At 37.9% G+C, this 12,816-nt stretch overlaps 1 protein-coding gene across 4 annotated transcripts in view; it reads left to right on the forward strand.

Annotated features, from left to right (window-relative positions):
* HMCN1 (hemicentin 1) overlaps positions 1-12,816 on the forward strand; it is a 207,033-nt gene that overhangs the window by 81,584 nt on the left and 112,633 nt on the right. For all 4 annotated transcript variants that reach the window (XM_087733811.1, XM_087733813.1, XM_087733812.1 and 1 more), the window contains exons 12-18: positions 5,333-5,474; positions 5,875-6,002; positions 6,743-6,856; positions 7,821-7,979; positions 8,744-8,938; positions 10,258-10,356; positions 11,860-11,987. In XM_087733811.1, coding sequence (XP_087589937.1) covers positions 5,333-5,474; positions 5,875-6,002; positions 6,743-6,856; positions 7,821-7,979; positions 8,744-8,938; positions 10,258-10,356; positions 11,860-11,987 — 965 coding nt within the window. The remainder of the gene's footprint in view (positions 1-5,332; positions 5,475-5,874; positions 6,003-6,742; positions 6,857-7,820; positions 7,980-8,743; positions 8,939-10,257; positions 10,357-11,859; positions 11,988-12,816) is intronic.

The following is a 12,816-nucleotide window of genomic DNA, read 5'->3' on the forward strand; positions in this document are numbered from 1 at the left end:
GTAGCAAAGGGTGCTGTTGGCATTGGTGAAATTTGCAGCTTGTGCATACTCCCTGGCTGAACAACAAGAAGATCCCAGTAGCGCTCCCCCTCTCACCCTATAGAAGTTAAATTTGTGCTTGGAAGCTTTGTGGAGAGTCTCACAGAAGCAACCATAAATGCTACTGCTGTGTATCTTTTACCTGAGCTAATGCATAAGCAGTTATGGAAACAGCTGTTTCCGTGGTTTGTTGTGCAGTGTCGCCTTTGCAGAGTGTCAGGGCAAGGGATGATGCAGGACGGCAGACCTCGCGCTTCTGCATGGTCAAAGGTGGATTGGGAAGGAGATCAGTGGGAACTTGGCAGCTAAGTGAGACGTGAGAGCAAGTGAATGAAGCAAGATAATAATGTCCAAAGACAACATTCCTTTTTAATTAGGTTCACTTGGTTGATGCCGAAAGTACAGATGAATGTGGCTGGCTGATTAATGCTGAAGGCTACTTTTCGTTTATCCCTGTTGAATGTTTTGCTTTTTATGCTGTAACAAATCTGTCCTCGGCTTGCTATTCAAACAGGAGCCTTAGTCAGTTTTTCTGTGTACGTGCAATTTTTCTTCTATACTTCTTTCATTTGGCTTGTGAACAGAAGTATAAAATACTGTATTGAATATTAATTCCAATGCATGTTGCTAAAACATGATTTAAACTTAATAGAAATCAGATGAATGGAGAAGATTCCTTTTGTGATTGTAGTGACGTTATGTGTATTTGTGTTATTATTTTATAAGATATAATGTGAACTCTGTGCATGATCTGACATCAAAGTGGCAATCTACACTCTGGGAGGAATTCCTCAGTATCTGCATTACCCCAGTCTTCTGTCTCACTTACTGACATATGTTAATAGCTAGCATAATGGTAGAGTTGGATATTTTTTCCTCCCTGTGCCTTCCCAGTATCCACTCTCGACACTAACATAATGTAGGCTTTTAGACTGTTTGAGATCAAAGCCATTCACTTCCATTTATATGTTTCCATGTGGAAAAACTAAGGCATATCCATAAAACTCGCAGTAACGCAAGAATTCATAGACATCACTGTGGTCACACAGGACTTCAGTCTGAAGAGAATTAATTTTTCACACCATCACTACAGTTCCTGTATTACAAAAAGCAGGGCTTTGTGATAAGCATCTGCTCTTGCAGTATCTTGGTAGTTAGAAGTCCAAGCAGGTCAATTCAGACCCTTTTAATTGATGCTAACAAGAATGGGTTGTAACTAGAGAACTGCTAGTGAACAGACTGGACACAGAGATGGGGTTCCATCTGGTCTCTGCCAGTATTTGTGTGTATGTAGGAGAGTCTGGATGTTTACTGTAAGGTCCTGAGGAAGTGAAATTTTACAAAAATCAAACCCTTGTAAAAATTTGCAGCAAGTGTGTGCAAACTGCTACCGTAGTTGCATTCTTACATGGTGTTTTTTTGATCTAGACACATTTAAATAGTTGTTCTTATTTAGCCTTGTTAATGCATTACTTGTCAGGTGAGTAGGTTGAATCATTCAGTTCTCCAAAAATGCTCTTAATGTAAAAGGTAAGAAAGAATCTTGAGGGTGCTGCACAAAAATATTGATACTTTACGCTATCAATGGTTCAGTCAAATATCTTATGCAGGGTGACTTTTGGGGAAAAGTTTCTGTTAAAAAGGGGGAGGGGGAAGCATGCAGAAAGTAGCGAAAAAACATTGGCAATAAATCTGTTTTTTACTAATAAAGGGTAATAAGAGGGTTTTTTATGTTGTATGAAATAAAAATTTGGTATTTGCTGTCCCTTTTTCATGTGAAGTTTAACTGCTTTAAATGGTTTTAATGAATATTAAGGCCAAGGACTGGTTACATGTGTGAATGCTTCAGACCCTGAAATCTTCACACCAACCTTCTTTCTCTTCAGGAGCTTTACACATGATCTATGCTGTTTAAAAGGTTTTATTCTACAGCCTTGAATGGGATTGGTACTGTAAGGAGCTTGTGCTTCTTCTGCCCATGTACAAATCTTCTCTGCTATGAGAAAAGAAATCAAATTGACCTGTCATACAAGGTGCCTGCCTGCCTCGTTGCTTGGTTGCTGGCCTCTGAGCAGGAAAACAAGTTGGTTAATTAGTGGCAAATGTGGCCTCACTGATACTCAAGCTACCAGCTGGAATTGCAGCTGTGCATATTCACTTTTTCAATTCATTTCATTGATTGTATGTTAAATACAAATATTTCTTCCACCACCTTCTGCTCACCTGATAATATCACTGTGTGAAAATAACTGCATGGGCAATGGAGTGTTGCCAAAGCATGATGTGTAATTGCCATCTGAGACAAACAGTTTCGTAATATCAACATGAGAGGAGACCTTCCTGAAGACCAGAGCATGCAGAATATCTCCCAGTGTCTCTTGGCAGGATTTAAAACAAAATAAAAATAGCTGAGAAAGCTGTGCACATCATGAATCACTTAAGGACAGTTCTGTAACTTGCATCCATTTCTTGCCTCTCCCTGCCCCCTCGTATCTGGATTTAATCCTAGTACTTCTGGAACTATGGCTCTGCCTTCCACTGGTGCTTTTCCTCTGGGAGCTCAGAGATTTCAGAGCTTTTATGAAACATGGGAGGGACTTTTTAGGACCCTGCAGCTTTTTATTAAATCTACTGTACAAGTGAAAAACTAATGAACTTGGGGAAGGTTAATGGACATAAATTTAAGAAAGGAAATTATAAGGCATTATATGTATCTGTGTTTACAGTTTTGCAACTGTGTGCAAATTAGCTGCTGTTTATTATTTACTTTATGCCTTGTCTTTGGCAGTATAGCTGTGTGGTTTTGCATATGCCTTTACTTACAGATCTCGGCATCCCTTACAAGCTCACATGTCTAGTTAATGACTGAAAACAGAGTCATCAAGTCCTGGCAATAATAGTTCTGCTCCCCAGAGCACCAGGTGCCATACTGCATCAAAAAGCCTTCCTCAAAACAGCAATTTCTCTTTGAAAGAGGGGTTTTATGTGCTTAATGGGAGCATGCAGATAAGTTTGCATGAAACACTAACGTGAATTATTCATGAAACTCAAACACAAAACATAGTGCAAATATTTTAAATAAAATTGTACTAAAAAAGCTAAATCAAAGTTGTGTCCATGACTTGCGTACTGGTGTTACTGCTGATTATATTTCAAAATTACTTATTTTCCTTGCAAACCTTGCTCTCCTGTTTAGTAAGATGTATTGCAGAACAAATCATTCCATATTAATAGTGATTGTGGCAGACAGTAAAATGTCTGATATCCATGGGACAGTTACGTACTGTTAATTACTCCCTGGCCTTGTAGTTGTAATGTGTTGTAATTAGTCTACATCATCAAATGAAGTTGGACCTGCAGAGGTGCAGACACCTTGTTAAAGTCAGCTGAGCATGACTCGCTTGATAGTATCTATAGATGTGCCAGCCTGTTTCCCATATCTGTGCTACTCTTGATAAACCCTTCCATGTAAAAGGTGAAGAGAGCTCCTGCTGTTCTTATCTGTGTTCTTAAATGGTTTTCAAATGCTCAAACATCAAAATAATTTCTCATTATCTCATTTTCTACCAGTCACTAATCCCCTCTATTTAAGTGTGCTGAGATCGTGGGGAGGAAGATTGTTTTCTAAGTTCTGTGTTGTAATACCATTTGCTTAAAAAGCTGCTAACTAAAACCCATAGTGGTTCTGCCCTGAACCTGCCTCGCTTCTGTCCTAGAAGCAGCACAATCTTCTGCAGGGAGATTCTTCTTCCAGGCCAGAAACACTGTGGTTTTTAGTTAGCAGCTTTTTAAGCAAATGGTATTACAACACAGAACTTAGAAAACAATCTTCCTCCCAGCAATGATAATGAAAAGGGCATGGTGTTAATTCTTCCATAAAGGCATTTGTAGTAGCACTCTGAATTGTTTCTGTTTGCATTATGACAGACTGAACTAGAAAGATTTATGCTGTTCACCTGGAAGTTGCATAGCATCACACTTTCATCTTGTTCTTGATGGATTTTGCCACACATAAATAGACTGTATGTACTGGTTCTTAGACACATTATTCTTCAGCAGCCACGAAAACATGTCAAATGTCACCTGAGTCTATGGGATGGTGTAATTCCCACTGAAGATAATAAAAGAGCTATGTAGAGTAGCCCTAGATTCAAGATACCTCTGTGTTACATGTATTTAACCTCTCTTACTCTCCCAAAAGGGAGAGTAAGGCTTAGATTTTTCATTCTATGGTTGCTAGTAAAAAGATCAGCTGCGGAGGAATACATGTTAATAGTGTGTGATTAGCAAAAGGCAAAGCTCCTAAGATGAAGATTGATGCTACTGATCTAATAGTAGCTAGTTTCATTCTGTAACTAAGATGAAGTAGCGTCAGTTAGTACTATAAGTTGCTACTTTTCATCCATTAAGTAGTGTGGATCTTTTTCTTGCTACTATAAGTGAGATAAAATCACATATACCACAGAAGAAAATGTCAGTTGCCACAGTGAATGGTTTTGGTGGTCTTTTTCGCTGAGGAAATCTGTCTAAGGATGTAAGTGAATGAATTCTATGAAGTTCACCAATCACTTTTCTGGTGAAAATGCAGCTGGAATCCGTAACATCCATTGGTGGTGTTAACACTGCAGGTTCAATTGTCTTCAACATGATTTTGCTGTTAATTTCTTTCTGTGTGTGCACATACATCATGACTTTTATTTTCATTGTTCAGGTTATATTCTTACTGTTGGCCTGTCAGAAGGCTCGTGCTCATTAGCTTTCATTTTCAGGAGTCTGCACAAATTTGACTCAAATTTTTCAAAATTGTCTCTGTTTCTGCTTTGCTGAGTTTTAAGCATGCATTAAAAATTCTAGGTTAATTATTACATAATTGTTGTGTTCAAGTTGAATCCACGTGAAACCATGAAGGCATGCGTGTTTTATGCTGACGAATTGGTAGGCTGTGCTAGAGGAACTGAGGAAATGAGTGGACTCTTCTGAGAAAGGATAGTTAATTCAGGAAACAGAAACTCTTTGAATAATGTTATAAGTAAAAGAGACTTTAAAGAATGTGTTATCACCAGGCTAATTATATTTTAGTGCAGTCACTGACCTTATGATACAGTTCATGTCCATCTGATGGTCATTACCTGTGTTAAATTGAAACAGTTATAGGGAAGCATTCATGTGACCTTTATTAGAACTGTTTACTCGCTTTATAGCTGTTTGAAAATGGGAATAAAGTGATTATTATAATCTCCAAGTATTTTCTAAATGGATCTTTTTAATTGCTGTTTTTAATTTCTTTTACTAGAACCACCTAGGGTTGCCATTTCACCTAAGAATCAGACTTTTACAGAAGGCTCTGAAGTGTCTATTAGGTGTTCTGCAACAGGTTATCCAAAGCCAACAGTAGTATGGACACACAACGATATGTTTATTATTGGTTCCAGCAGGTAGGGGTTATAGCTTTCTCTATTTATTTTTTTTTCTTTTTCTTTTTTCCCCTATGTGGGAAAGAAGTTTTGAAGAATGCCAAAATATTCTGACTATTTCTTCCACAGGAGTCTGTGAGTTTTGGAAATAGTACCTCAACCTTCACTTTTATAACTCTTTAATTTCAATTTCCTCATCTCTAAAATAGAAATACTTTAGTTGTCTTCTTTAGAAGGCTTTTTACAAGATTAATTTAAATGCTTTTCACAAAATGCGTTGGTATTCTCTGGTAGATATACTAAAATTGTTGCTTATCATGAGAAAAAACCAGCAATACCTGTTTATAAACCATCTGATCATGTAACTGTTAATGTCAGTTCTTTAACTAATCATTTTGGTTGGTCTCTTGTGTGTTCCCAGGTATAGATTGACCCCAGAAGGCACCTTAATTATAAGAAAGGCAATTCCAAAAGATGCAGGAATTTATGGTTGCTTGGCAAGTAACTCAGCTGGGACAGAGAAACAGACATCCACCCTTACATACATTGGTAAGTAAAAGAAACAATGTAGTGAAATTAAAAAAGGCAACTAATACATCGTTAGGGAGGAACTGTTAAAATTAGTAGAACCATGCAGAACATACTGGTAGAAATTTCAAAGAACTCAGAAAAGATGTTGAACAGCTCACAAATCTCCCTTTTGTTTTCTATTCAAATCTGAATAGTATCATTGGGTGATATTCGACTTTTTCTTCTTACACTGTTTTTAAGGAAAAAAAACCAAACAAACAAAACAAACACGACTAAAATTGGGTATTAAAGTGGGGTAGGCTTGCAAACCTGAGTAGGTCTTTGGAGAAGGAATCATGTTTCTGTAAATTCCTGTAGCGTGCTTAGCACTGTGGAGTCCTAGTCCAAACTGTCTACTCTAAACGCTACATTATTGTATTAATAGCAGACTACTAAAATTCTTGATGACCAGCAACTGGCTGGAGCGGGCGAGAGACTGTGAATCTTCTAACTTTCTATATGATGAAACTCTTCCAATTCTTTCCTTAAATTCCCATATATTCTACGTATGGTCCAGGTGCTCTGGACACTCCAGATTCTACTTTTTCCATTTCCCAGTGTTTGTCTGTCACCTTACATGATTTTTAAGGATTTCTGACTTTTAATGCAAATATTCTTCCATATAGCAAGAGAGAATTGGAGTATTTCATGGTTTATGTCTTAAAAATGGTATATGCTTTGGATGAGGAACTCACTTTTTCTATATTGTTTCTTTTTAGAGGGCCCAACATTGACCATAGTTCAAAGTGAAATTCTGGTTGCTCTTGGAGACACGACTATTATGGAATGTAAAACAACTGGAATTCCACATCCCCAAGTTAAATGGTTTAAAGGTGCACCTATTACTTTGTGTTTGGTTTATTTACTTTAGCAGTAATATTTAGAACAATGATCCTGAAGTGACTTAACTTTCTCAAAAGCTCGAATTCCTTTGCAATGCCTAGGGAATTTTATTTGTTCCTTTTTCTGAATCTCAGTGGTATCTGCTACAGTTTCTTAAGTAGCGAGGCAGGATATTGGGTATCACAACTGCAGGAGTTTTTATAGAGTTAAATGGGAGTTAGAGAATCCCATGTCTCAAGACTGAATATTTATTTTCAGAAAAAGCAGTTGGTGCCTGTGTGTGGTTGTATAAGCCACCTGTCTGCTGATTTTCTGGAAAACCGGTAGTCTTGTTTGTTAGATATTGCCAACAGATAGCTTATCCAGTCCAGTCTTTCATCTCTGACAGTGGTTGGAGGGAAACACAAACCCCCTTCTGGTCTATTTGCAAATAACCTTCCCTCAAAAGAAGCTACTTCTGAACTCTCTACAGTTAACGCTTGGCTTGTATTTTAAAGCAGGCTTTGATACTCATCCCAAAGAGTACATGTGGGCCAATTCTGAATGTTATACATCAGTACTGTGGCTCCTGTTGAGCTTGAGAGGTAGCAGAGCTGTTTTCTCGGTTTTACGGAGTTCCCAACTTGGTACAGAGCTGGCAGACAAGTGGCCGCCACATGTAGTCAGTCTCTAACTTGGGAGGGAGAAATACAGCCTGGCACACTGTCCTAATGCTGATCTCTGTCCAAAGCTACTTGGGTTTGTGTTCCCTTTGTGAAACAAATAGATAAAAAGGGATTGTATCTGATGTAGTAGTGAATTTTTCCGCTTAGTTGAGTGGAAATCAGAGTACTCATCTACTAAATGAATACAGGCATGTTGTGAACTAATCTCAAACTTGGACACTGTTTTGTTGGAATAATTTTGGTAAATATCCTGTTATGTTTCAGTTACTTTTTTTCTATCTGGACTTAGGTGACTTAGAGTTGAGGGCATCAGCATTTCTCATTATTGATACTCATCGGGGTCTTTTGAAGATCCAGGAAACACAAGATCTGGATGCTGGTGACTATACCTGTGTAGCTACCAATGATGCAGGGAGAGCTTCTGGAAAAATAACTCTAGATGTTGGCTGTAAGTAGCTTGCAATCTGGACAGTAAAATACTCTAATTTCAGTGTTCTGCATCTGGTCAATGGTGCCTTGGTTATATGAACCCTTCTCACAAATACATTTAAGTCTGTGGGTGTTCTGGGAACACCTTTTCGCTAAGCTGTTTCCTTGTCCTATTTGGACTCCAGCTTTCCTTCACTCTTACTTCTTTTGCAAAGCATGAAAGTTATGAGGAGGGAGAGAGAGGCAGAGGAGGAGGAAACTGTTCAAACCTCAACCTAACATAGTCCTCAAGTACAGAATATATTTTACTAAGTTAAGTTACTATGTAAGATTCTTGTAACTTAGTACTTCATCTCCTCTTTTCCTAATTATTTTTAACTGCTTGTAGCCTGACACATCACGTCTTGTTAAATGCATATTTCTGCCAGGCACATTCACTTTCTGAAACAGTGAGCAATGCTGTTTGAGGGATATGAGGAGCTTAACAATACTAACACCTGAGTATGCGTGTTTGTCTGATGGGGGTGGCTGTATCTTCTTTTTTTTTTTTTTTTTTTTTTTTTTTTGAGATCTTTAGCTCATTGCTGAGCTCCCTATTTTACGTACAGAGCATGCAAGGCTGGTTTCGTAAGGTTTTGCTAGAGTTGGGAATCTGTTGTTAGAGGAATAATTGTGCATAATGCGACATAAATTTAGGTTGCCAATAGTGTAAGCAGAATGCTAATGTCATGTTGCAACCACCATTCACTTTCTGTGTACTCTTTTTCCTCTCCCCCCGCCCAGCTCCCCCAGTTTTCACGCAGGAACCCAGTGATGAATCTGCGGATATTGGCTCAAACATCACGCTGCCATGCTATGTTCAGGGTTACCCAGAACCAAAGGTTAAATGGAGGCGGCTAAATGGTGCTTCCCTTTTCTCAAGACCATTTGCAGTTAGTTCCATCAGTCAACTCAGAACAGGAGCTCTATCTATTAACAGTAGGTAGACTGAACGTTTTTAAATAAAGATTCCAGAAGGAAATATGACATATGCAATGGATTTAAGTTACTATACTACTTTATAAAATTGTTAACTTTGTAAAAAGGCTGGATTTTTATCAGACTGTGTTTCTGATACTGACTTCATTGCTTTTGACATGCAGTTCGTTTTCCCATGAGTTTGTGAATTCAGTTGTGTTTGGTCATTGGCTTCACTCTTCTTCATAGAAATTATTACACCTTTTTTTAAACAAGTATGGGTTATGTTCTCTGTTGATACTGAGGGGCCATAGATTTTCAGTTTTTTGGTTTGGGTTGTTGTTTTTGGTTTGTTTGTTGTTGGGTTTTTTTTGAGAGAAGTGTTTTCTAAACCCATTGTTTTAAGCAAGTCCTAACTTTGGTAATAACTAGAAATTCTGCAAGCGGCTTTGTGAGTTCAGTTACTTGGAGCATTTCAGTCACCCATAGAATAGGTGATGTTAGTCTGTTTTCTTAGTTAGCTCTTTATTCCTTTCTAGATATAATCAGCTTGGGTGACGTAATTCCTCTCTACTGTACGTACAGTGCAGTAACTCATGTCATATGTACTACTATGTGGATGTCTGTTCACATACAGGCACACATTGCTGTATGTAGTAAGCAGTATTCCACAGTAAATGCACTACATGATAGCATATGTATGTGTGGATATATAGTGTACTGCCATATGTTATTTATGCACATTAGTATATACTGTATTAAACTATATGCAATATGTCATGGAATTGGTTAAGTTGGAAAAGACCTTTAAGATCAAGTCCAACTGTTAGCCTAGCACTGTCAAGTCCACCACTAAATCGTGTCCCTGAGTGCCACATCTACACATCTTTTAAATACCTCCAGGGATGGGGACTCAACCACTTCCCTGGGCAGCCTGTTCCAGCACCTGACTACCCTTTCAGTGAAGAAATTTTTCCTAATATCCAACCTAAACCTCCCCGGGCGCAACTTGAGGCCATTTCCTATAGTCCTGTTGCTTGCTACATGGGAGAGGAGACCGACCACCACCTCGCTACAGCCTCTTCTCACGTAGCTGTAGAGAGTGATAAAGTGATGAAAAGTATCATATATATGTATAGAATACTTTTTTTTACTCAAGTGCTCGTATAGTCATTGCTTCTGTACTTGACAGATGGAAAGGAATGATCTGGCCAAAAATGAATATTTGAAACTGAAAGATAAAAGGATAGAGTATCCGTGTATTGCAAACTTTTCAATATCCCTTCAGATGCTGCAATCTGATTTATTCCTTCCCACTCCCTCCCCCTCCATCCCCCCAGCTTTGTGGGTCAGTGATGAAGGAACTTACATCTGTGAAGCTGAGAACCAGTTTGGAAGGATTCAGTCACGGCCAGCCACGATCACAGTAACTGGACTGGGTAAGACTGGTTAATGTCAGTGATGACAGTGAAAGGAAAGACTGGCAGCATTTCAATACCTGGAATATACTGGAGGAGGCGATAGTCAGTGGTGTTTGTACAACAAATAGTATGTCTGTGGGTTATGTACATAAATGGTGACGTATCTGTGTGCTTTTATCTATAGCTATTTTTAAACATATGTAGTCATCCACACAAACCGAAGAATACATTTGCATGGAATATTGTAATTTATTTCAGTGAATTTAGTGTGTTAGAACACTGTCTTTTCACTGGCTACTTTAATTTGAATGAGTTCCATTTACACTTTGTAACATGGACCTTAAAAAAGTGATTTATCTCGTCTTCTGTTTCTTATTCCTAAGTAAATTTATTAAGGAATGAAAAATCACCATAATAATGAATGCTAATGATGGGGTTTCTGCCATTTAATTCATCTTAAAAAAAAAAAAAAAAAAAAAAAGGCAGCTATGAGCTTGCTTAGGTCAGTGTGTTGATATAACTGGGAAGGAATCTTAGTGATCCAAGAAGACAGTAAATGTCTAGCTTTGACAATAGCTGTGCTATTAAGGAGTTGTTTATTATCTCAGTTGGACAATTGGCAATAAAAGGAAAAATAATGCTATGGAATGTATACATTTGCGGGAGGATAAGAATGAAGTCCATCTGCCACAACGAAACCATTTGTTAACTTAAAACATGTGGTGGGAATCTGTAATGCTAGTAGTATTTGATAGACAACATGTTTTTACCTATTTAAAAGTGTTATTTAATCCCCATTCTTTAAAATTAGTTTGCAATCATGTGCACAGGAATGCTTTCTGTTGGCTTTACAGACCATGCAGAATTTTTTGCTTGGCTGTTGACCTCTCTTCTAATACCTTAAAATTTTATGACCAAAGGAAATTACCACTTATTTTTTGTTCTCACCAAACCTGCTACTTCTGTTCTTTGGTATTTTTCCCAAGTAAGGAAAAACTATATATCAACTTGGTATCCAGGGGAACATGATACCCTGTTTGCAGGGAAGTGCTGGATTGGATTTCAGCTGGACAATGTCTTCCATTTGCTGCCATTCCTTAGTCTTAGGATCATTGTATGTGTATTCCTCCAGCTTTCTTTTCTCTCCTATGCTACCCCACACCTTCATTTGTTTCTTTTTTTTTTTCCTGCCTGCATCGTTGACATTTCAGCTACCAGAACTCCATCTGATATTTTTTATTGTAAAATTAAGTATGTTGGAATTTTCATGCTGTTCGTTGACGGCTACATTTTTTTTACCTCTTTTTATTTTTTTTCCTTTCTATTTAAGTCATATAGTTTTCATTGTAGGAAATGTTTCTTGCTCTATATTTGTATAGTATCTTGCACAAGGAGACCTTTATCTGAAGCTGCTGCAAGTAGCATTAGTGATGGGACTAATAATAAAAATTCATATGTAATACTTTACATGAATATATAAAAATTCCTAATAATGTCCTCTAATTCTTTCTTTTGTTCAAGTTACACCTCTAATTGGAGTAAGTCCAGCCACAGCCAATGTAATTGAGGGGCAGCAGCTCACTTTGCCATGTGTACTGCTTGCTGGAAACCCTATTCCAGACCGGAGGTGGATTAAAAACAGTATGGTGGTAAGACTGTTTTGTTTCCTGTAAGATTTATTACAGAGGAAATCTACAACTGACATTTCAAGCCACGATAACAACTTGGTTTAATTTACAAAAGTCGATGTACAGATATACTGATAGATTTTATGCTTACAAATAAAAATGCTTCACAAGATTGGACTGGCTCACTGGAAACAAGGATCCAGTGTCATCAAGGTGAATTACAGCAGACAACCACCACTCAGCAGGAGCTGCTGCTTCCTCAGGAGAAGCCAGTTGGCTGTATCTGTAAGGCAGTAGCTGCTTCTGAGTTTCTGCAGGCGCTGTCATTTGGAGTACAGCTGTTCCCCTGAGAAATGATTATTTATATTATTTAAATATATTTATTTATTTATAGTTTATTACTGTTCAAGATATGAAAGTGGAAGTGAACTGTGGCATCCTGACAATTATGCCTCACTGATCACTGCCCATGCTAGGAAACTTCTAACTCTGAAGGGAGATCAGGGAATAGGAGATGGTAGTGGTAGGGGGGAATGTGAAGGTCTAGAAAAGAACTTCGAACCAAAGTATTTGTGAATTGTCCTTTTATCTGCTACTTTACTTACTTTCAAAGCAGTTTTATGCATTCTCTTTAGCTCCTGAATTTCAGCCTTAGGCTCCAAATATAGGAATGCTAGTGGAATATCCCACCAGAATGACAAAGGTGCTGGAATTTACACACTGGTAACTGAAAAGCATTTCTTTTTCCCTCTTTTTTAAAAATCAGGATACCAGAAAATTTCCATAGATTTAGGGTTTTTTAACATCATGACTTTTAATGTTGCTGATGGGATGAGATAAATGTCAGCAT

Source organism: Nipponia nippon, unplaced genomic scaffold (genome assembly GCF_047370975.1).
Source record: "Nipponia nippon isolate SJK-2023a ecotype South Korea unplaced genomic scaffold, ASM4737097v1 scaffold_5, whole genome shotgun sequence".
In the NCBI taxonomy this organism is placed as follows: domain Eukaryota; kingdom Metazoa; phylum Chordata; class Aves; order Pelecaniformes; family Threskiornithidae; genus Nipponia; species Nipponia nippon.